Source organism: Hemicordylus capensis, chromosome 17, assembly GCF_027244095.1.
Source record: "Hemicordylus capensis ecotype Gifberg chromosome 17, rHemCap1.1.pri, whole genome shotgun sequence".
NCBI lineage: Eukaryota > Metazoa > Chordata > Lepidosauria > Squamata > Cordylidae > Hemicordylus > Hemicordylus capensis.
Genome location: NC_069673.1, coordinates 9,956,067 through 9,979,817, shown reverse-complemented (window position 1 = coordinate 9,979,817; position 23,751 = coordinate 9,956,067). Strand labels below are relative to the sequence as shown.

Genomic DNA, 23,751 nt, shown 5'->3' with positions numbered 1-23,751 from the left:
CAGAATTCTCTCTCATGGGCTGATATAAAAAGCAAGCTTGCATTTAATGAGCAAAAATGGCAGTCAACATTCATACAACTTCTGCCAAGGAGAACCTGACCACTCACACTCCCTTCAGTGATCAAAACCTATCTGTACATATACAGATGGTTCAATTTAAAACCAAATCAAGGGCTTCCATTGCATAGTTCCAAAGAACAGGAAAATACAGACCATCTTTTTGTTCCCCAATATAGTGGCCAGTTATTTCTGGAGTACATTAATGGAGAAGGCAATGCCCCACCTTTTCATGACAAATAAAACAAAATACTTTGTATTTTGACCCCAAATGCATACAGATGCTGTAACAGCAAACTGACCTCATCCTTGGGGAAAAAATAAAATAAAAAACCACCCCAACCAAATATCTCTCAAGGCATTAAGGCCAAATTCCGCACTCCAAAATACAGAGCCCTTTTCAAAACAAAGGTTTTAAAGGAAGAAAGGCATCTGTATCTTTCTTTAAAGTAAATGAGCATCGTCACGACTCTGGCTGTCCTACTAACAGGCAACTGAAGCAATCTGTTGGTTTCCCCCAAACCACTGAAAAGCTTTAATTCAAAGTCACAAGTTAGAGGCCACTAAGGATGTGCCCGAAACGTTTCGGCCACTGGGGCCATTTCGGATTTCAGAGGCGGCGGCGGTGCTCCCTTAAGGGCGGGGGAGGATGCACTTACCCCTCCCGCCACATTTCCCCCACCGTTGTATCAAAGCCCCTCGAGGTGGCAGTGTACCTCCCCGCCGCCCCATTACTGTCCTCGGCCGGAACACGCGCATGCAACAGGCGCCCGGTCCTTCTGGCCACGGTCAGCAACGGGGCGGCAGGGAGGTAGGCTGCCGCCCCGAGGGGCTTTGATACAACGGAACGCCAGCAGGGGAAATGTGGCGGGAGGGGTAGGTGCACCCTCCCCCGCCCTTAAGGGAGCACCCCCGCCACCTCCAAAACGTGGAGGAGAGGTTCCGGGCACATCCCTAGAGAACACCAGTAAAAATAGTTTACAGCTGGATTCTTTACATGATGATCTTCGCATTCAAGACAGAGGGACGCTGCTCCTTTGTGCAAATAGTGAACTCTTGCATTCCTCGCAGACATTCAGACATGTTTCCCATGCCCACCCCACTATTTCAGGAAACTGCAGCTCGGAAAACCGCCCAGAATACCTCTAAAACAAGGCTTAGAGAACAAAGGAAATGGAGCAAGGTTTTTCAGATCTTCAGCAAATGTAAGAAGCAGGTTGAGATTCTAAATCTTATCAGAGCGGCAAGCCTATTTGGAGAAGGTATCAAGCTGTCCTGCGGATGACATCTCCTGTTTGGGATTCTGCAGGATCCAGCTATAACAAGCGTAAAGAGGGCAAGCCAGCGCAAAGCGTTCTTTGAGCTTCCAAGAAGGTGCACGTGGGAGAAGCAAAGTCAGGACTTCCAGAAGGACGGCTCCAAAAAACCCTTCGGTAAAGGGATATCCCTCCGTTGTAAACAATTCTGGAAGAGAGGGGTGAGAAGGCCATTTGACAGACACTAAAAATCTACAAACCAGGAGATAACCTACATTCCAGAAGTCGTCATGGTTTAGAGCAGGGCTGGACGACTTTGGCCTGCCCACTGTTGGACTACAACTCCCACCATCCCCAGCCACAGTGGGCAATAGCCAGGGATAATGGGAGTTGTCATTCAACAGAAAACCACATGGCTCTGTGGTTGCCAGGAGTCGACACCAGGTTGACGGCACAACTTGACTCCAGTTCAACATCTACAGGAAAGGCAAAGTTGTGCAGCCCTGATTTAGAGGCAGGGTTAATCCCTGCTCACTGAGCACAGAGGCCCCCTTTAAAGTGGCAATTCTTTTCTGTTTAGCGGCGGAGAGCAACTGCTCCAATCCAACTGCAGCGCAGCAACCCCTGCAGTGGCTGTTGCTGGTGTCGCCCTTGTTTCTTGTTTAGATTGTGAGCCCTTTTGCAGGCAGGAACCACCTTATTCAGTTTTCTGTATGCATCGCTTTGAGAACTTTTGTTGAAAAGTAATGAGTGTGTGTCTGTGTGTACACACACACACACACACACACCTCCCCTCCTGCTCTGCCATCACTGGAGGTTTGGTGGGCTGAAAGCAAAAATCCTCGCTGGCATATACAGGAGGAGAGTTGGTCTTGTGGTACTAAGCAGGAATGGTCCTGATTGCTAAGCAGGCTTCACCTTGGTCTGCATTTGGATGGGAGACTACATGTGAGAGAACTGTAAGATTTCCCCCTCAGGGGATGGAACCGCTCTGGGAAGAGCAGAAGGTTCCACGTTCCCTCCCTGGCAGCATCTCCAAGAGAGGGCTGAGAGAGATTCCTGCCTGCAACCTTGGAGAAGCGGCTGCCAGTCTGTGAAGACAATACTGAGCTAGATGGACCAAGGGTCTGACTCTGCAGAAGGCAACTTCCTATTTTCCTAGCTGCATCCCATCTCCCTTTCCCTCCTCAAGAGCTAGGGCTGGACAAAGCTCCCTGCTCTGGAGCTAGACAGGGCGGAAAGGCAGTGGGCGTGCCCCTCCTGGGCTTCTTTCCTATTGGCCCTGTCTCTGGAGCAGGGAGGAGGAGCAAGCCAACCCATAGAAACACCCAACCTCCTCCACAGAGGAAGGACTGCCAACATTACTTCATGCCACAGGCTCTACCACAGGGCTGCACAACTCTGCCCCCCGCCCCGCCGCTGCTCAACTACCATTTCCATCATACTCAGCCACAGCGGCCAATAGCCAGGGATGATGGGTCTTGTAGTCCAGCATCTTCAGGAGGGCCCAAGTGGTGGTGCAGCCCTGCCCTGCCCAATCCCTTGACAAGCAGCAGGCCCCCTCTGATGTCCCCAAAGAGCCCGTGCAGAGGTACTACAATGCTCCGATGTGGATTCTTCCAAGGAGCCCAGAGCAGTGTACTACATACTTTGGTTTCTCCTCACAACAACCCTGTGAAGTAGGTTAGGCTGAGAGAGAAGTGACTGGCCCAGAGTCACCCAGCTAGTCTCACGGCTGAAGGGGGATTTGAACTCTGGTCTCCCCGGTCCTAGTCCAGCACTCTAACCACTACACCACGCTGGCTCTATTAGATAGTTGGTAGGCAGAAGGCACACTTCACGCAGTTGGGATTTGCGATGTGCCTAGCCAAAGACGAACACGTCTGAGCCTCAGGGGGAGGGAGTGGGAGAGAAAGGGGCCGTCGAACAGGGCTGCTCAACTTCGGGCCTCCTGCTGACGTCGGCCTACAACTCCCAAAATCCCTGGCCGCTGTGGCTGGGGATTATGGGAGTTGTAGTCAAAAAGCAGCTGGCAGGGGGCCCTCAGTTGAGCAGGCCTGCCGTAGAAGATGTCCGCTTGGAGGGGAGTTCTATGCTGCCTGCCGGAAGGAAGAGGAGCGGAGCATGGCTTACCTCCAAGAACCGCTTGAATCTCATGAGGGAGCCCATTTCGCTAGTGCTCGTAATTGCCTCAATCCTGCGGGGAATAAGAGAGGTTGGCTCGAGCTGGCAGCCGTGCCTGTCAACAGCCACGCAGGCGCCTCTGCAGACGGAGGGCCTGCAAGCCAGCAATGAGATGCAGCAGCAGGAAAGGCCGGGGCTAGTTCTTAGGCGGGACCCGCAGGAGCCCTGGGAAAGAACAGCCGCTCGTTCTCGGATGCTGGTTCGAGACTCTACTCAGTGCTAGGCACTCCACCAAGGAGGTTGAGAAGGACTCGGGAAAGAGAGTCCTATTCGACCCACAAGAGGTTCCTCCCTCCCCAGGGATCCAGCTCGTACCTTGGGAAATACTCTTCTCGGATCAGCAGGACCATTTTCCAGAACTGCAGCTGGTATTGCTTCATGAGAGCATGCCCACAGACCTGTGGAACACAAAGGGAAGGACATTTAGGGAGGCACCGGCTTCCAATGTGGGCTGTTTCCATGGAAAGGTCCTCAGAAGAGCCGGGCAGTGGAAGGTTGAACGTCCATTATATTGTTCCTCCCCAGGATGTACAAGAACAGCTTCAATGTGACCACAAAGCCACCAAACATAGGAAGCTGCCATATACTGAGTCAGATCCTTGGTCTATAGCTAGCTCAGTACTGACTTCTTCACAGACTTGCAGCGGTTTCTCCAAGGATGCAGGCAGGAGTCTCTCTCAGCCCTATCTTGGAGATGCTGCCAGGGAGGGAACTGGGAACCTAGATGCTCTTCCCAGAGCGGCTCCATCCCCGGAGGGCAATAGCTTACAGTGCTCACACTTCTAGTCTCCCATTCATATGCAACCACAGCGGACCCTGCTTAACTAAGGGGATAAGTCCTGCTTGCTACCATGTATGTAATGCTTCAACAAAGCAGTCCAGTAAGGGCCTTTTTATGAGGCTTCCTTCATTTGAATAGTCCCACCTTCCGGAGCATGTGGGTGGAGACAAGCCACAATGAGGGACCTCCTACAGCAGCAGAGAAAGGGAAGAAGCGGAGAGCGCGGAGAGGAATTGCCACCCACCTCTAAGAAATCAAACAGAATTGTTGCCGTCACATCCACCAGAGGCTCCATGTTCAGCATCTGTGCCAGCCAGCGCCAGGCGTGGTTCAAGCCATGCGGGTGAGCCTAAAGGACAAGGGGAGACAGTTCACCGAGAATCCTGCCACCTTCCACAAATATTACCCTGAAAAAGGTGTGGCTGAGTGTATGAATAAGCTACGCGTTCATATGAGTGAGATCTCTTAAGCGGCTCAGGCTACAATCCTAGGCACAGTTACACATGAGTAAGCCCTCCTGAACAGCACTGTTACTCTCAGACCTGCCTCCAGGGAAACATGCATAGGAGCAGGTGTTCCAATCCTTCAACTGGATTTGCGCCTTCTCCAGAGTAAGCCCAGCCACTTGATCACCTGCCTGGTCTAGGAGGAGCAGATTTGGAGTCCGTTTTCAAGACCCTCCTGGGTATCTACACATCCCACCCCACCCGCACTGCAAGTAAAAGAATGACTGCACTATCCAAGGATGAGGAGCTACAGGAACTTAGAACAAGTTCCGGGGCATCTGGAAACGGAGGAGGCCAGCCTCACATACCTTGCAGGGATCAAAGAGCGAGGCGATATACGTACCCCTTGCCTGTTTCCATAAGGCCACTGTAACTGAAGGATTGCGGCATACAGGCGGATCATCCCAGACATCCGTTTCAGGAAGATATCCTGCTGCTCCACTTTGGAATCGATCACTTGGTACCCAAGGATCCTGTGCGCCAAGAGACACGCTTCATTCCAACATCATTTCAATCCAGTTTCTTTAGTCCTGCATCCTGCTCCAAAGGTGGCCTTCTCTTTCTATCCTTATCCAAGGCCTTGACCTCTCTTCCCCAGTTCTTTCCCATCTCTTACCTTTGTCCTCGGCACCTTTTAACCTTTCTAAAACAACCACCACCACCCGTTATTTCTCTATTTGCCCCTTCCTTCTATCCCTGGACTCTTCCTAAGAAACAAAGAAAGCTGCCATATACTGAGTCAGACCATTGGTCCATCTAGATCAGTTTTGTCTACCCAGACTGGCAGCGGCTTCTCCAAGATTGCAGGCAGGAATCTCTCCCAGCCCTATCTTGGAGGTGCTGCCAGGGAGGGAACCTGGAACCTCAGATGCTCTTCCCAGAGCGGCTCCATCCCGAGGGAAATCTCTTGCAGTGCTCACACTTCCGGTCTCCCATTCATATTCAACCAAGGTAGGGCCTGCTTAGCTAAGCGGACAAGTCATGCTTGCTCCCACCAGACCTGCTCTCCTCTCAGCACCTTCCTCTACAGGATGCGGAAACAGGGACAACCAATTCAGAACGTTTTGCTTCCAAAAGGCAGGAGCCACTCCAACTTCCCGCCCAAACGGCCCTCAAGCCCATCGGGTCCTCGTCGACGCTGCTTCCCTCCGTGACTGGACGACCCAGAAGAGGGCCCTCCCAACATTTCAATCACTACCCTCTGTGGGCCTTTCTTCAGCTTCCATCCCAGGGAAGCTGCGCCCAGCAGAGGCCACAGACGGAGCGGGGCCTACTCCTCCCCCCCCGCCACCCCGGGCGAGGCCTGCCCTCCTCGGCGGCTGCCTCGACGTCCGACGTCTGGTCTTGCGCAAAATGCGGGACGCAAGCGCGGGCCAGGAACAGCCTGCGTGGCCGGGCTAGCACCAGATGAAAGTGATGCTTCATCCTGCTTGGGATTGTAGCTGTCGGAGCGGCCCCTGGCTGCCGGGTCTTCTCCCAAAGCCACTGGGGCTGGGGATAATGGGAGTCGTAGTCCTGGTGCAGACAGTCCGGAGCTCGATGGCCCAGTGGTCTGATTCGGTACAAGACAGCTTCCCGTGTGCCTTCCTGTGTAATGCTTCAACAACGCAGTTACCTCTGGTATTCCTCCAGGGGCGTGCCCTCCTTCAGTGCCGGGTAGAACGGGACAGCATAGGGACATTTCTTGTGCAGGTGAGCCAGAATGAGGTCTCCCACCTTGGGGTGTATCTCCCAGATGCCTGAAGCCACCACCGCAATCGGGAACGCCGCCTCGTGATGGGAAGCGACTTCCTCCTCGCCTTGTTTCTGAAAAAGAGTCAAGAGGTGCTGAGCCTTCAACCCCCAGTCCAGTTACTCCTCAAGAAGACCGCCACTCCTCTCCCGATGGGAGCAAGGGCGGCAGGGCCCCGGTCCTTACCACAAACTTTTCCGCCAGCTTGAAATAAACAAACTCCAGCCCTCGAGGGTGCTGGGCGAACGACACGTTGCGGCCCCCACAGCGCATGGGCCTTCCCGCAAGGAAGCTGTTGATCTTCTCAAATATCTCTTTCAGCTGGGAACCTGCCAAGCCAAGGACAGAGCATTGAAGGTGGCTGCACAACAGAAGAACAACAAGTTGTTCTAGTAAGAACGGGGGGGGGGGGCTTTCCCCTTGCCCCCCACCCCCGCAGCCACTGCTGTGCGACATGAACAAGACACACCAGTGAAACAAACAACTATCTATATTACCTTAAAAATACTTAAAGATGGAATCCATTCCTTAAAAAATTACCATCAGCAGCATTTAACACTTAGCTTGCAGGAGGACTTTTATGGTTTTACCTTGTCACCTCTCCCATATCGCTCTAGTTTTCATCCTCCCAACTAACCCGTTCTTTCCCAGCCCTATTTCTCTCTCCTCCTCCTCACATACAGGTGAAACTCGGAAAATTAGAATATCGTGCAAAAGTCCATTAATTTCAGTAATGCAAATTAAAAGGTGAAACTGATATATGAGACAGACGCATTACATGCAAAGCGAGATAAGTCAAGCCTTAATTTGTTATAATTGTGATGATCATGGCATACAGCTCATGAAAACCCCAAATCCACAATCTCAGAAAATTAGAATATTACATGGAACCAAGAAGACAAGGATTGAAGAATAGAACAATATCGGACCTCTGAAAAGTATAAGCATGCATATGTATTCAATACTTGGTTTGGGCCCCTTTTGCAGCAATTACTGCCTCAATGCGGCGTGGCATGGATGCTATCAGCCTGTGGCACTGATGGGGTATTATGGAAGACCAGGATGCTTCATTAGCGGCCTTCAGCAATTCTGCATTGTTTGGTCTCATGTCTCTTATCCTTCTCTTGGCAATGCCCCATAGATTCTCTATGGGGTCAGGCCAGGCGAGTTTGCTGGCCAATCAAGCACAGTACACTGTATACTTTTGCCATCAGTGATATTCTAATTTTCCGAGTTTCACCTGTATGCTGCCTTCTTCTATTCCAGTCCTGAACCTTGTCAGTCCTCAACTGACAATTCTCCCTTTCCAACTGCCAACGGTCTCTTTCCCAAGATTCTAACCGGGGTTTCCCTACTTACGTGTAGGACCCCCTCTCTGTCGATCAACCATCTAACTCAGGGCTGCACAACTTCGGCCCTCCGGCGGATGTTGGACTACAACACCCATCATCCCTAGCCACAGTGGCCAGTAGTCAGGTATGAAGAGAGCTGCAGTCTAACATCTTCAAGAAGGCCCTGATCTAACTTGCTTTCCACTCTCTCCACACCATGAGTAATTTTATACACCTCTATCACGTCCCCCCTTAGTCACCTTTTTTCTGCACTAAAAAGCCCTAGGTGTGGGAGCCTTGCCTTGTAAGGAAGATGCTGTTGGCTGGAGTTTTAATTCGCCTTCCACAGTGCAAATGAGACCCGTGCTTACCTGCCCTAGTCGAAATCTGGCTTACGGGGGTGGTGGCTGCTTTCTGCAGATCCATTTTGATTTTTTTTGCCTGAAAGAGACCGACATGACCACAGCTAGCACAAATGATCACAATATGCCCCCCCACATGGCGAAATGGGGGTTTGTCTTGTCCTAGAATTACGATTAGAGTATGTTTGTTTGTAGGCCTGTTTAGGGGAAGGCATGCTAGAGGCTTCCTGCGGAAGGTAGGAGAGGCAGCAGAAGCACTGCTGTGATTGGGCAGTGGGGGTTCCATATGCAGATGGGGAGGAGGAGTCTGGAATCGTTAAGGTCCGTTGGGGTGAAACTGTTACTGGCTGAAGATGGGTTTTATGTGGCTTTGTATAGGCAAGGAGGGTTACATTTGTTTCAAAGAAGAATAAGTCCTTGCTGGTTGTTTATCCTGAGTGCTACCTTTTACCATCAATTCCCATGTGGAGACAAGATTGTCGTGTCAAGACAACACAACGACCCGAGATGCTTGAGGAAGCTGCCTTATACAGAGTCAGACCCGAGTTCCATCTAGCTCAGTGTTGTCCACACTGACTGGCAGCAGCTCTCCATGGTTACAGGCAGAAGTCTCTCCCAGACCTACCTGGAGACACCAGGGATGCTCTTCCGCCGAGCCATGGCCCTATTCCCTACAGGGACTATCTTACTGCACTCACAGGTCGTCTCCCATCCAAAATCAAACCAAGGCACATCCTGCTTAGCAAAGAGGACAATTCATGTTCGCTACCACAAGACCAGCTCTCCCCGACAATGGAGATCAGGGTGAGTGCTGAAAGTTTCCTCAAGAGGTGGCAGTGGACTGATTATCCAGCTTGAAGCCTCTCAAAGCCTCCATCCAAAGTTCACTTGACAGATCGGGGAGAGAGGGCCTTCTCTGCAGTGGCCCACTGCCCATAGAACCTCTTTCCCAGAGGGGTTTGGCTAGCAGCTCTTATGGGGATAAAAACCTTATTCCTACAAGAGGTGCTAGGGTTCTGTCATCCACCCTGGACGGCATCCCTGCTTTCATTCTAACTCTTAAGTCGGGCTGCCATTGCTCACTGGTGAAAAAAGGCATGCTGTGGGCCCACTGATGGCAATGGTGCTAGATGACAGAGCCTGCTTGAAACGAGATCTAGAGGTACCTTTTAAAAGTGGCGATTCTCTTTACTGAGCAGGGGGAGAGCAACTGGCCCTATCCATCCCCAGCACAGCATCCCTCCAGAGGCTATTGCCGGTGTCTCTCTTTATGTGTCTTTTTTTAGACCGTGAGCCCTTTGGGGTCAGGGAGCCATCTTATTTATTTATTTCTATGTAAACCACTTTGGGAACTTTTGTGGAGAAGTGGGATATAAACATTTTTTGTATTTATCTGCCAGGGATGCTGCCGCAGATACCCACACTGAGCAGTGGGTTGGTCTAGGGGACCCCGGAGGCCCCTTCAAACTCTGACATACTATGAAACAAACCCATTCAAATTCAAATGTTTTTTTAAAAAGGGGTACATCTGCAAGGATCAACAGTACCTGTAAGCAGTTATTGCCTCCCCTGCTTATATCGCTGCACACAAACCCTGCTTCGCAAGCATCTGGTGGGCCACCGTGGGAAACAGGATGCTGGACAGGATGGGCATTCTTGGGCCTGATCCAGCAGGGCTGTCCGTAAGCCTCCTAGCTCTGCAGCAGCAGGAGCGTGCCCCATCATCAGGACCCGCAGCATCCTCACCTGAGCATCTTTGCTTTCCGCCAAACTGCTGAAGGACGCCTCACACTGTTCGCACTCATTCTGGAGCTGCTGGTACCACTGCATGGTCTTCTCCTCTGCCTTTACTTGAAGACCTGAGAGCAGATGCAGGAAAAATAAGGTGTGGGCGCACAGACATTTCCCATCCAACAACACATTCCGGGAAGGACAAGGAAATCAGCTGTTGCAAATAACCGCCCCCTGACCAGAGACCAGTTTTGCAGCCCCCTAAATACACAATACATTAAGGCAGGCCTTCTCAAACTCAGGCACCAAAGTCCACAGCCACCTCCAAATTGAAGGTACTCCCCCGTCTTACTATAGGGAATGCCCCTTTTCTCGGTAAAGCGAAATCCTCGCTGGATTCCCTTTTACAAGTATATCCCCCAAACCGGCCTGTGAACCAATTTGGCCCGGTCAGACGCAGACCCAGCTGGTTCAAATCCAGTCTGAATTCGAACCGAACCAGCCAAACCGGTTCCGTGCACACCCCGAGGCCAGACGGCAAGCAAGCGGCAGTACCCAACATGTGAGTGAACCAACCATTCCGCTGAGACTTGCTTCCCACGGGCTTCACAGGATCTGGAGGCTGAACTTTGGCCAGCTCCTGTTTCTGCTGCTCCTTGGCCCTCTCTCGTGCTGCCGCCTCGGCCGCTGCCGCCTCCTCGAGCCGCTTCTTTTCCAGCAGGGCGACAGCAATCTCTTGCTGCACGTTCGAAAGGAGCTGCTGCATTTCGACCAGCATGTGTTCGGCAGAGGCCGTGTCGGCTTGTTCAGGGAACCCTCGCTGCCAAGAACCGGGAGAGAAGTCAGGAGTAAGTCGTGCTGATCCGAGCTGGACATTTCCACTGCATCCATTTCAGCAGTGGAACATTCGTTAGGAGGGTAAGGGAGGGACAGAACAGGAGCTCTTCACCCCCACATTACTGCTTGGCCAAGGGGCCAGGTGATAGAAGCAGACAAACAGCAGAGTCAACGCTCCCAAGTGCAGAACCCTAGTGTTAACTTCAGCGGCTGCCTATAGCAGGCCTGCTCAACTTAGGCCCCGCCCCAGCTGCTTTTGGACTTCAACTCCCATCATCCCCAGCCACAGTGGCCAAGAGCCAGGGATTATGGGAGTTGTAGGCCAACATCTGCCGGAGGGCCGAAGCTGAGTAGCCCGGGCCTATAGACTTGGTCTCTCTCAAATAGTTAGGGGCTGAGGGTGAAAAAAGGAGTGAACAAGGCACCAAGGCTAGAGGTGCTGCCTCAGGCAGTCACTGAAGCAGGGTGTGTCAGAAAAGGGCCAAGAGAAAAGGGCACAGAAAGGCTCTTCCAACCATGACAGATGTAAAGAAAGGCAAGGATTGGAGTTCTTCCCAAGGCCCTGTTCTCGGAAGCAAGACGGGACCAGAACTGGGAGGTGCCTGCCTGCTCCCGAGTGTGCCTGGGGGCTTCGTCTCATTGGCATTTGGTCATGTCCAATGGGAGCAAGAGGGCAGCACAACCCATCTTACACGGATACCCTCCTACACAGGGAGAGAATATGAAGATGCCAAATATCTATATGCCGCTCTTCAACAAGAGTCCCCAAAGCAGTTCACATATACATTAAAATGGCTCCCTAAAAGGGCTCACAGTCTAAAAAGGAAACTTGAGAGAGACCCCAGCAACAGCCACTGGAGGGACGCTGGGCTGGGGATGGAGAGGGCCAGTTGCTCTCCCCCTGCTCAAGAAAGAGAACCGCCACCTCTAAAAAGGTGACTCGGGGGCGGGCGGGGGAGACGGCCCTTGCGCTCACCTCACTGGCTGTGCGGACAAGCCCGGATACTTCCCCGCAGATCTGATTGGCACGGTTGCTGTATGCCGAGAGGTCGACCCCGGGCAAGTCTTTATGCCTGTGGCCGAGGCCGATCTGCTGGTTGATCTGCAAGACCTCTTCTTGGATGGAGTAGAGGCGGCGCAGCCGTTCCTGGTGCTCCTCCTTGATCTGGCGCTGCAGCTCTTCCTGCCGCTGCCGCTGCTGCTCCGCCTCACGGAGTTTGCGGTTCACCAGCTTTTGAGGGGCGGGGCAGAGAAGCGGCCTCAGCAGTAGTACAGATTGGGGACAGCGTTCAAGAAGTGACCCACAGAAGACAGACTACCCGTTGTACAGCTCAGGCAAAAAGGCAGGGTCGATCAATTATCTACGTACCGTATTTACTCGGATACAAGACAGCTCTGAATTTAAGACAACCCCCTTACAAAAACAGGGGTTAAATTCAGGTTATACCTTCATCTACCCAGAAGGAAGAGGATTCTGAATTTAAGACAACCCCCCAATTTCTAACATAACAGAACTTGGGGGGAGGCGTAACCTAGTCTTGGATTCAGGTAAATGCCCTCTGCTCCACAGGGGTGTAGGTGGACGCCCCACCTTGCTTGCTCCCAATTGCATCTCTCTGGCTCAGGTGGGGCAACACAGCCAGCGGGAGGAGGAGGAGGAGGCAGCAACCCAGCCTTAACTTGCCCGTTCACTCCTCTTCCTGGTTGCATCCATCCACCACCCACTGTCAGGTACCATGGCGACTTGGGCATTGCCAAGCCCTGCTCTACACTGCCCTGCTCTACACTGCTCTACAGCAGCTCTCCGAGGTCTTAAGGCAGGCGTCTTTCCCAGCCCTACCTGGAGATGCTGCCAGGGATTGAACCAGGGACTCCCTCGGTCCGAAGCACGTGCTCTGCCACTGAGCTATGGCCCCTTCCCAAAGCATTGGGACGGCCCGGGAACCACGGACCGAGTTCCGGCACGTCCCTGCCCTGCCCTGTCTGTCGCAACTCCCAGACCCCCTTCGTGTGGGCTTCCCCCTTCCCAGCCCCAGACCTTCGCTCGGAGCCGATGTTCCTCTTTCAACTTCTCGTGCTGCCCTTGGGCTTCTTTGGAACTGAAATGGAAGCACAGGCAGAAAGTGAGCATGCAGGGGTTCAGAAGAACATGCACCCATCAGATCAATGGATTCCTGCTTGGGGGCTTCCCAGATGTACCTGGTGATGCTGGACTGGATGGCAGTATTCCCAGTAACAGGGACTCCCAGATGCCGTGGACTACAACCCCCAAAACCCCCAGCTACAGGGGCCTTTGGGACTGGGGATGATGGGAGTTGTTGTCCACAACATCTGGGAATCCCTGTTACAGGGAACACACACTGCTGACTTTTTCGTATGTTCTTACCCTCTCACCTGTTCTCCAGGGCTTGCTGAAGGTGCTGACACTCCTGGTGCCGTTTCAACTCCTTCAGCTCATCAAAGCGTTTCAGCAGTTCGCTCGCCTCCTCGGAGGCCGCCTTCACCACCTGCTCCTGCAGCTCCAGGCGCTGACTGAGCTCTTCCTGCAGGTTTTATATATATATATATATATATATATATATATATATATATATGTATGTATATATATATTAGATACACACACACATACATATACGTATACACACACACACACACACACATATATATACATATATACACACACACACACACACACACACACACACACACACGCAACTCCAAGACCAAGGTTATTGGGGCACCATCCAGACAACGTTGCATTATTAATGACTAACTTGTCTCACTGATTTCGATTAGACATTTTAATTAAATCTGTTTTTATATTTTAGCATAATATTTCAATTGTGTAATTCTTATAGTCCTGTTTTAATTTTTTCTATGTGAATCACCTTGTGATTGTTTTTAAATGAAAGGCAGTATATAAACTTAACAATAAATAAATAGATTTTGATGGTGCTGAGTCATGATTAACTAGTCGGGATATCACCCGCTGTTTACTGCAAAACAATACACACATTTGTGCCGTTTTAAAAAACAGGATGACTGGAATGGATTTTCAAACGTTACATTTTCGCTTTGAAATTGAATATCATACAGAATTGTGAATGCTTTTGAACTGCAGTGCTATGTTTTCTACTATGTTTAATTTATTTTACAATTGCTGGGGGGTTACTGGGGGAGCAGAAACAAAATGGCAGATGCAGTTCAATGTTAGCAAATGCAAAAGAGATGCATATTAGGGCCAAAAAAACCCCCACCCCAGCTTCACATATACGCTGATGGGGTCTGAGCTGTAGGTCACCGACCAGGAGAGAGAGATCTTGGGGTCATGGACAGCTTGTTGAAAGTGCCAACTCAATGTGCGGCACCAGTGAAAAAGGCAAAGGATCATTAGGAAAGGGCTGGAAAATAATAACGCTAATATTATAATGCCCTTACACAAATCTATGGTGTGGTCACATTTGGAGTACTGCATATAGTTCTGGTCACAATATTTTAAGGACATTCTAGAACTGGAAAAGTTGCATAAGAGGGCAAACAAGATGATCAGGGACCTAGCGCACCTTCCTTACAAGGTAAGGCTACATCGGGGGCTTTTTAGTTTAGAAAAAAAAGAAGACTGAGGGGTGACATGATAGAGGTCAATACAATTATGCATTGTGGAGAGAAAGAAATATTTCTCCCTCTTGCATAACACTAGAATCAGGGGTCATTCCATGAAAATGATTTGCCAAGAAGTTCAGGACCAACAAAAGGAAGTACTTTTTCACACAATGCAACATTAACCTATGGAATTCCCTGCCATAGGATGTGTTGACAGCCAACAGCATGGATGGCTTTAAGAGGGGTTTAGATAAATTCATGGAGGATAGGTCTATCAATGGCTACTAGTCTGGTGGCTAGAGGCCACCTCGAGCCTCAGAGGCAAGATGCCTCTAAAGGACCAGTTGCAGAGGAGTAGCAGTAGGAGAGAGGGTGTGCCCTCAGCTCCTGCCTGTGGGCTTCCCAGAGGCATCTGCTGGGGCACTGAGAGAAAAGAGGATGCTAGACTAGATACGCCTTGGGGCCTGATCCAGCAGGGCTGTTCTTAGGCCCTTGAAGAACAGCTAACTGAGCAAAGAGACATTTTCAAAGTGGGGATTATCTTCTATTTAGTGTGGGGAGAGCAACTGGCCCTATCCAAATCTAGGACAGCATCCCTCAGGGATGTCAAAATGTGGCCCTTCTGCAGATGTTGGCCTACAACTCCCATCATCCCTGGCTATTGGCCACTGTGGCTGGGGATAATGGGAGTTGTAGTCCAAAAACAGCTGGAGTGCCACAGTTTGACATCCCTGCATGGCTGCTGCCAGTATCTTTGTGTTTCTTTTTCAGTTGTGCGCCCTTTGGGCCAGAAAACCATCTTGCTTAGTATTTATTTTTCTGTGTAAACCATTTTGATAACTTTCATTGAAAAGCAGTATATCAATATTCATAACAGTAGTTACATTATTTGGAATGTGTCAGGCTCAAAAATATGTACTGGAGTGTTTTCCTGACAGGCAGAATGACACCACCACATTCTGAGCCCCTATTCCAATAGCTCCCAAGTGCCATAGGAACATAGGAAGCTGCCATATACTGAGTCAGCCATAATAGTTTATCATTTTGTTTAAACATTTCCCTTCAAACAATCATATCAAACATGTATGTTTAACCACACATAAAGTATTCCAGGACCCCAACACTCAGGAACCTTCCCCCTTTACTGGCCAACTCAACTATTGATGCATTTAATAAGTTGGTACTAATTCCTTGATATTCTTTTTGCGCCCACTCAACGCTACACCCAAGAACCACCAACAAGTAAGAAACATATATTCCTAATAATTTCCAGTACTTGAGGTTGCAGCTAGTCTGCCTCCATCAACCACACATGGGAACATAGGAATCTGCCACATACTGAGTCAGACCCTTGGTCCATCTAGCTCAGTACTGTCTACACAGACTGGCAGCGGCTTCTCCAAGGTTGCGGGCAGAAGTCTCTCTCAGCCCTGTCTTGGAGATGCTGCCAGGGAGGGAACTTTTAACCTTCTGTTCTTCCCAGAGCAGCTCCATCCCCTGAGGGGAATATCTTACAATGCTCACACTTCTGGTCTCCCATTCATATGCAACCAGGGAAGACCCTGATTAGCTAAGGGGACAAGTCATGCTTGCTATCACAAGACCAGCTCCGTTCAGCCTGGACTGCATTTACCTTTCCTTTCAGCCTCTGGGTTTCCTCATGAATCCTGATAAGACCATCTACCTCGGTGCCTTTTGAAAGTGGAGGTCGGGTACAGGTTTCTTCACCAGTCTCCGGAGTTGTCCATTTCTGGTGGCCCTGTAAGGACAGAGAGGGAAACAAAGTCAGTAGCTGGACTGATTTAGGTCCAACAAACGGAAGTACTTTTTCACACAACCAATAATCAACTTGTGGAGTTCTCTGCCACAAGATGTGATGTTGACTAGTTTGGTTGGATTTAAAAGGGGCTTGGATAACTTTATGGAGGACAGGTCTATCAATGGCTACTAGTTGGGAGGGCTATAGGCCACCTCCAGCCTCAGAGGTAAGATGCCTCTAGGTACCAGCTGCAGGGGAGCAACAGCAGGAGAGAGGGCACATCTTCACCTCTTGCCTGTGGGCTTCCCAGAGGCATCTGGTGGGCCACTGTGTGAAACAGGATGCTGGACTAGATGGGCCTTGGGCCTGATCCAGCAGGGCTGTTCTTATGACTTCAGACTGAACTTCAAAGCAGCAGGAAAGCAGTTGACTACAACTCCCAGCATCCCCAGCTGCAATGGCTTTTGCTTGGGGGTTATGGGAGTTGTAGTCCACAACATCTGGGAATCCCTGTTAGAGGGAACACTGCTGAGAACACATCTGTTCTTGACAGGGGAGCCTGGAAGCTCCGGGTTGGTTTACCTGCATCTCACTTGGAGCTTTGGAAAGTGGTGTAGAGGAGAGCAGTTGGTTGGAGGCAGGAGCGTCCGCACAGGGCGACAACCCGGGTGTGAGAGGAGTGGATTCGTCATGTTCTAGGCTTGTGGAAAGCGAACTTTCCTTTGAAGAATGGGAGATCACTCTTTCAAGCACCCAGCCAGAGAAGGGAGACAGCTCTGGAAGGGCTTTATAACCTTCTAAGATGTCCTAAAAATTAAAGAAAAGATACTTCATGATCAAAGTGTGAGAGTTAAGCATTCCTTTAAGCAGACACTCCCTACTGCAGGAAACGCAGGTGCCTCAAAAGTTGGTCTGGGGACCCAACAGAGTCAGGCTACCTCCTAGGCATTCAGAACACTCATCTAAGGAAAGGAAAGAGAGAAGGAATTGAGACTATAAGTCTAAGTGGGGAAACTCAACACAGAATGAGGAATATTCCTTGAACTGGAAGATAAAATGAGAAAATCTCTCTCCCTGTGATAGAACTGTGGGAGACATCCCCTGCTTTGAAGTTTCCAAAGCTAGGAATATCCTTTCATTTCAACCCACAAAAGGAGGCTCTGTGTACTGAGATCTGGGAGGCTCTTTGTGAGCAGACAGCCATGGCACATTTAATTTGGATCTGCCCCACTGAAACAGACAGGGGCAGAAGGATGGCTGAAACATACAGAGTGGCCCCCAGTGTATGCAAGAGGCATATGGGATGAGGTTATTTGTATACCACCTTTCAGATTTTTAAAAAAGCATGTGTGTGCGTGTGTGTATGTGTGTGTGGTAGAACTTTTGCTTTGCATGCAAAAGGTCCAAAATCTTGGAATGAATTGGCTGACCTTGAAGAGGAGCAGACCCCTAAACATAGATGGTCCAACAGGTGGAAATGGCTGGGTTGTCTTAGACTGTAGCAATGAAGAGGGTCATAGCCACCTCCCATTGACCAAGACTTTGAGTTTCCAAGTGCAGCTTTAATTAATTCTTTGGAACCCTTGTAGTTTCTGTGATTTTGTAAATCATCTGAAGTATAGTCTTATTACATAACTGAGGTGTATCTGACATACATTTGATGCATTGACCTACTGTGAATGCAGTTTATGATTTGTCTTCTGTTACCTGTCTGTGTACATGAGCATACTGTAATAAGCAAAGATTTTCAAATTTTAAAAATCAACCTAGAAACAACAAAGGCCTCCCAAACCTTGGAGAGCCACTGCCAGTCAGTATATACATAGTAAGCCCTACAGGGACAGGGCAATACCCCACCCCCATCCACCGCTTTCAGAACTTTTTTTTTTAATGGATTAGCAGTACATGAATAGCAGTTGTCAATTTTTTTAAAAAAGGATTTAATTGGGTGGCACTGACACAAAGCGCTCAACAAGCGAAACAGAGCTGCAGTGCTGGCTGGCTGACCCACTGTAAGTTATTCCTCTTAGGGGATGGGGCCGCTCGGGAAAGAGCATCTAGCTTCCAAGTTCCCTCTAAGGTGGGGCTGAGGGAGGCTCCTGCCTGCAACCTTGGAGAAGCCGCTGCCAGTCTGTGAAGACAATACTGAGCTAGATAGACCAGTGGTCTGACTCAGTATATGGCAGCTTCCTACGGCAAGGAAGAAGAACCGAAGCCCTGGGAAGCCACTTCAGAGAGCAGCGAGTCCCGCCCCAGCTCCCTGGGAGAAGGGGAAGGGTTGGCTGAGCGCTTCTCGGAGACAGAGAACTGGGGCGGCGGAACCCGGCGGCGTCCCTCACCTCGCCCAGAGGACTCCAGTCTCGGCAGTAGCTGAGCTGCCCTTTGCGGCTCTTCCGCAGGGCCTCCAAGGTCTCGCTGCGGAACCGCTCCGACGGCATCTTCCACGCGGTGGCGAGAAGGCCAAAGCCCTCCACCTCGAGAGAGCCAACGGTAACGGTCGCCCCAGCAACGCCGCAGGGAGTCCCCAAAACACTTCCGCTTCCGGGACGAGTAGTTCCGCTTCGAGTGCCCATAGAGAGGAAAGGAGTACCAGAGCGACGTATTTCTGGCGCCGAGTGAGCTGCACCATAGAGTCAGCAGCGCCTAGAGCGAAGGACCTTTTTATAACAACACCGTGAAGCAGCGTTCAGGTTCTTAATAGGCGGCGCGGTGCATGTCGCGCCGCTAGTAATATTCCTCCCCCGGAATTCTTGAACTGTGCTGGTTTTAACATAGGGTTATAGAAAGAAAAGGCTTAAACATGAGGCCTGCTCAACTTTGCCCCCTCCCAACTGGTTTTGGATTACTACTATTCCTATAACCCCCAGCCACAGTAGCCAATAGCCAGGGATTATGGGAATTGTAGGCCAACATCTGCAGGGGGCCAAAGTTGAGCAACTCGGATTAATACATGGACATGGTATTAATGGGGAATGGGGTGAAAGCTCAGCGGCAGGGCATCTGTTTTGTATGCAGAAGGTCCCACGGTTCAAGTACTGGCAACATCTCCAGGTAGGGCTGGGAAAGACTCTTGCCAGAAACCTCAGAGAGCTGCTGCCAGTCAGTGTAGATAATACTGAGCTAGATGGACTAAGGGTCTGACTCAGTATGAGGCAACTGTATATGTGTTTTGGAGGATGGGGCGGTACAGCATGTGCTTTGCATGCACCGGTCCCATGTTCATCACCAATTAGGCCTGGGAAACTCCTGCCTCAAGCCTGGGAGAAGCTGCTGCCAGTCAGTGTAGGCAATACTGAGCTAGATAGATTAAGAGTCTGACTTGGTATGAGGCAATTTCCTATGCTCTTATGAAACAGGGACAGCCCTGCAACAAAAATGAAAAAGCAGAGGGGTGTGGGACAAAAACCTGCAGCCAGCCAGCCAGAATGGAGCTTACTAGAGGGCACCCTGTCAAGGGTCCGCTGAATAATTCTTCCGTACTAGCTGGGTTTATATAGTGATGTTGGTGTTTTGTTACAATAAGACCTCTATGGCAACAATGGAACCGGTAAAAGTTCTGTTTACTTGGCTGATTCTGTTAGGAGCAGAAGCTGGACAAAGCTCCAGAGCTTTGGGGGGGAAAGTCCTGTCCAATCAAATTAAAGCAGCCAGCAGTGGAGTGGAGGACCAGATTGAAGACTTTGTGCCTGAAATACCAGGCAGGGCAGAGACCAAGGACAGCAGGAGGACAGCTGGCCCCAACAGCCAGCAGAGGCCAGTGAAGAAACAAAATTCCCTTTTACTTGGAGGTTTGTGTCACGTGTGACTCTCCGCGAGCATGATTGGGGTGGAGACATGTGGCGCAGTGATTTTCGAAGAGATGAGGGCTACGCTCACCCTAATACAACTTTTATTTAGACCTAAGATTATTTTTAAACTATAATCTCAAATCACTATTTCAAGAGATTTACATAATAAATACCACATCAGCTCAGTACTGACAGGTTGTATGTGCAGCATCTGTTGTCTGATCATGATTCCATTTCCTTAAATGTGGCTACGTTTTGCTTTACAGCTTGTAAAATACAAGAGGTGCTTACCTTGCTGTAGCTCCTTTGTGTTTGCTATAAACTGTAGGATGATTGTTATCTGGTCAATGGCCGTAATAAAGGAATCTATTAGCTCTGTAGTCTTACACACCACCCACTTACAAGGAGGGACATTTAGGTCGCTGAGGGGTGCTCAGACTGGTGGCAGCAGGGAGGCGGTAGTCTGGCCTACTCGGTAGGGTGAGTCCTCAAATTCCATCTCCTAGTATTCAGGCCAGACGGATGCCTCTGGGATGTTGCAAGCAGGGCCCAATGCTCATTTGACCCCAGCAAGTATGACTCGGGGAACGAGGGCTTGTCCAGCACCTTAGAACTGGGTCTTCTGAAAAAATGGTACGCACTGGAGCAAAGGAACCGTAAAGAATACCCGTTTAAAAATTATAAATACATAGGAACATAGGAAGCTGCCATATACTGAGTCAGACCATTGGTCCCATCTAGCTCAGTATTGTCTTCACAGACTGGCAGCGGCTTCTCCAAGGTTGCAGGCAGGAATCTCTCTCAGCCCTATCTTGGAGAAGCCAGGGAGGGAACTTGGAGCCTAGATGCTCTTCCCAGAGCGGCTCCATCCCCTGAGGGGAATATCTTACAGTGCTCACACTTCTAGTCTCCCTTTCAAATGCAACCAGAGCAGACCCTGCTTAGCTAGGAGGAAAGTTTTGCATGCTACCACAAGACCAGCTCTCCTCTACAGCTTAGGCATGTATCACAGATCAGCACTCATGGTTCCCTTGTAAGGCAGAACAGAAGAAATGTGTAACCTCATCTTGCAAAATTAATTTTAGAAAAGCAAAAACTGGAAGCTCCCTGCCTATGTGCCTACGTCCACTTCTAAGCTCTCATTGTGTTTCCAAATTTTACATTCATTACTGGCTAGCAAAGAGGTGAGCTGAGCAAGACCAGAAAGCAATGTTATAGCTTCCATCTTCCTGTCAGTTACACACCACCACACCACTGACACATGTCTTTGTGTTATTCCTCTCCCCCGTACCTGTGACAACATACACTTGACAGCAATTACAGCCCAAAGGGAAATGCACAATGCAGTTCAAGCAGTCCCAAGACCGGAAGTGCTAACCTCAAAAGAACTAAATAGTGCAATTAGCATCTCTGGGCACAGATCATTTTCTTCTTGGAATTCACTGTCAAGGTCATGATGTATATTTTAGGATTTGCTCATAAAAGTGCAAGAAGACCTGCATGAGCGTATATAAAACATTGCAACTGGGAGAACAGGAGCTCTAGCAGTCAAGGAGTGAAAGGCAGCTGAGGCACAGAAGTGGTGGCGTCTTTACCATTCCAGGTCCACCTGCTGATCCTTCTGGAGATAAATGTCTGGAACCTGGACTTATGAGATCGACATCCAGGGGACCAGATTTACTTACACACTCACACTCAGAGAGAGCCTTCAGGAAGGCTTTAAAGACACACCTCATAGAAACATAGGAAGCTGCCTTCTACCGAGTCAGACCCTTGGTCCATCTAGCGCAATATTTTCTACACTGACTGGCAGCAGCTCTCCAAGGTCTCAGGCAGGAGGCACTCCCAGCCCTACCCAGAGATGCTGCCAGGGATTAAAAGAAGAGACACATAACAGGAACACATAGATCTGTTTAACCAGGCTTTTGGGTGATGCTTTCATATTTAAGTGTTTTTAATTGTTCTGAACGGTTTTAATGGGTTTTAGTTGTTTTAATGGTTACTGGTTAATCTCTTTATTGTAAGCCACCACAAGATATTGTAATGTGGCAGTATAGGAATTTAATTAATAAGCAAACATGCTCCTAATTATACTGTTCCTGTGTGTACATTTTCATCATAAGCTGCATTGGGAGACAATATTGTCTGAACACAAGAATAGAATGATAATAATGAAGACACACTAATAAAACCTTCTGTCCTTGACAAAACTTTATCACAGCACCTTTGTGATCTTTTTAAAGCCACACGTTAACCCAAACAAATTTTCAAACACAAAAAAGTTCATTTACTGCCTTGTACATAAATAATTTTTTTTTTAAAAAAAAAATGCAAACGAGCAACACAGTTGGCCCATCTCCACCACCACCACCGCAATCACATATTTGGCAACGGAAGATGATAAAAATATAAATACTGGAAAGAAGAAAGGGGTTTTCTACGCTTAAGCAGTCTGGTTATGCAGAAACCCAGGAGACAGGACAGAATGTTAAAAGACCTCAAGCAGCTACTTTTGGACAGCAGCCCGACGTCCACCTCGAGTGGGACTGTACGCGGGGATAAAAGGTGTTACGCAGAATAGATGCAGGGTACACAGCTTTCTCGCACACTCACTCTCGCACACAGGGACATGGAAAAGGAAACAGATTATTCGACAGTGTTTAGCAAAATCTCATTGCCCCCAATACAAAGTCTTTCTTAAGGAAACGGTAAACGAATAGGAAGACGTGGATGATCTGTAAAGTTACGGATCTCAGGGACCCCCAACTGCAGAATGTGCAAGGAAGGCCAGTGTGAAATGTTACTCTTAGCAGCAGAGTGCTGGGCAAAGAGGCCTTTCTTGCAGTGGCTGTCACTTTTCACACGTGAACTGGCAACTCCTCTCTAGAACAGCCTGAAGCAGGGGTTCTCAACCTTTGGGCCCCCAGACGTTGTTAAGACTACAACTCCCATCATCCCCCTGTCACAACGGCCACTGTGGCTGGGATGATGGGAGTGGCAGACTGGGGACCCAAGGCTGAGAACCCCTGACCGGGAGAAACGCCAGAGAAGAAAAGGGAATGAGGTTTCCCACACACCGCTCTGCCCCTCTCCCTTGCTGCCTGCAGATGGGGCCTTTGCTAAGTTCACAACTCCACAGCTGGCCAGCTAAGTTATCCTGTTTGTTTTTCATCAAGCAGACATGATCTCTCGGGATTCAAGGAATAGTAAGAAAAACATTCAGAACACATCAATCATTTTTTTTAAAAAAAAAAGATACAAAAATATTAAAACCGCCAGGGTTACTTGCAAGAGACGTAACTGGTGTAAGGCACTAGAAGATTAAGGCGTTGGGGGGGGGGGGAGGGCTTTCACTTACCAGTTCTACCATGGCTTATAATGCAGTGCAGCCCTCAATGGCCGCCTGCCTCTCTCTTCCGTGCAAGAGGTGCGCTCCCCCTCCCAGCAATACGACGGAGACCCCCAGAGCTACGCAGGCTCCAGAAGAGGTTATGGCTTTGCAGTAGGTCCACCCAGCTGGGCCGGTAACAGTGGCGTGTCGGAGGTGATGGCGGGGAAGGTCCAAATCACAGGGGCGACCGGGGGCGGATCGGAGAGCTGGTCAAGGCACTGTCGCCAAAGACGTTGGCGTAGGAGGACTTGAGGAACTGCACGTAGTTCTGCATGCTGCGATTGGTGCTCTCCGACTGCTCGAGGCGGTCCTTCAGGTCCTGGAGGCGGCTTTCGTAGCGGCGCTCTGTCTGCAGGGAGAGAGGCAAGGGGCTGAACTCCTGCCACGGACACCTAGTCGGGGCCCCCCGCCCGAGCCATGGCAAATTTTTAGA

The 23,751-nt window shown here is 49.8% G+C and overlaps 2 protein-coding genes across 7 annotated transcripts in view; both read right to left on the bottom strand.

Annotated features, from left to right (window-relative positions):
* Window positions 1-945: 945 nt before the first annotated feature.
* On the bottom strand, window positions 946-23,373 carry GLE1 (GLE1 RNA export mediator). The gene is made up of 17 exons (XM_053282431.1): window positions 23,286-23,373; window positions 18,479-18,782; window positions 16,722-16,946; window positions 16,014-16,139; window positions 13,172-13,320; window positions 12,816-12,876; window positions 11,754-12,008; window positions 10,517-10,760; window positions 9,956-10,068; window positions 8,219-8,288; window positions 6,703-6,845; window positions 6,400-6,590; window positions 5,128-5,257; window positions 4,523-4,627; window positions 3,813-3,895; window positions 3,447-3,510; window positions 946-1,521 (listed from the first exon to the last, which is right to left on the bottom strand). Exons 2-17 carry the CDS (start codon window positions 18,710-18,712, stop codon window positions 1,453-1,455), a joined length of 2,262 nt encoding a protein of 753 aa, XP_053138406.1. The 5' UTR covers window positions 18,713-18,782; window positions 23,286-23,373; the 3' UTR covers window positions 946-1,452.
* The window catches only part of ODF2 (outer dense fiber of sperm tails 2), a 35,457-nt gene continuing 33,826 nt past the window's right edge, over window positions 22,121-23,751 (bottom strand). For all 6 annotated transcript variants that reach the window (XM_053282404.1, XM_053282405.1, XM_053282403.1 and 3 more), the window contains one exon: window positions 22,121-23,667. In XM_053282404.1, the coding sequence (XP_053138379.1) occupies window positions 23,494-23,667 (174 nt within the window). In that variant the 3' untranslated portion in view covers window positions 22,121-23,493. The remainder of the gene's footprint in view (window positions 23,668-23,751) is intronic.

Excerpts from the sequence above, each read along its gene's own strand:
- GLE1 (XM_053282431.1), bottom strand. The coding sequence starts at position 18,712 with ATGGGCACTCGAAGCGGAACTACTCGTCCCGGAAGCGGAAGTGTTTTG. Across the intron at positions 13,321-16,013 it reads CCCAGAGGCTGAAAGGAAAG|GAAGAGCTCAGTCAGCGCCT; the intron begins GTAAATGCAGTC and ends TAAAACCTGCAG. Across the intron at positions 3,511-3,812 it reads CGAGAAGAGTATTTCCCAAG|GATTGAGGCAATTACGAGCA; the intron begins GTACGAGCTGGA and ends TATTCCCCGCAG.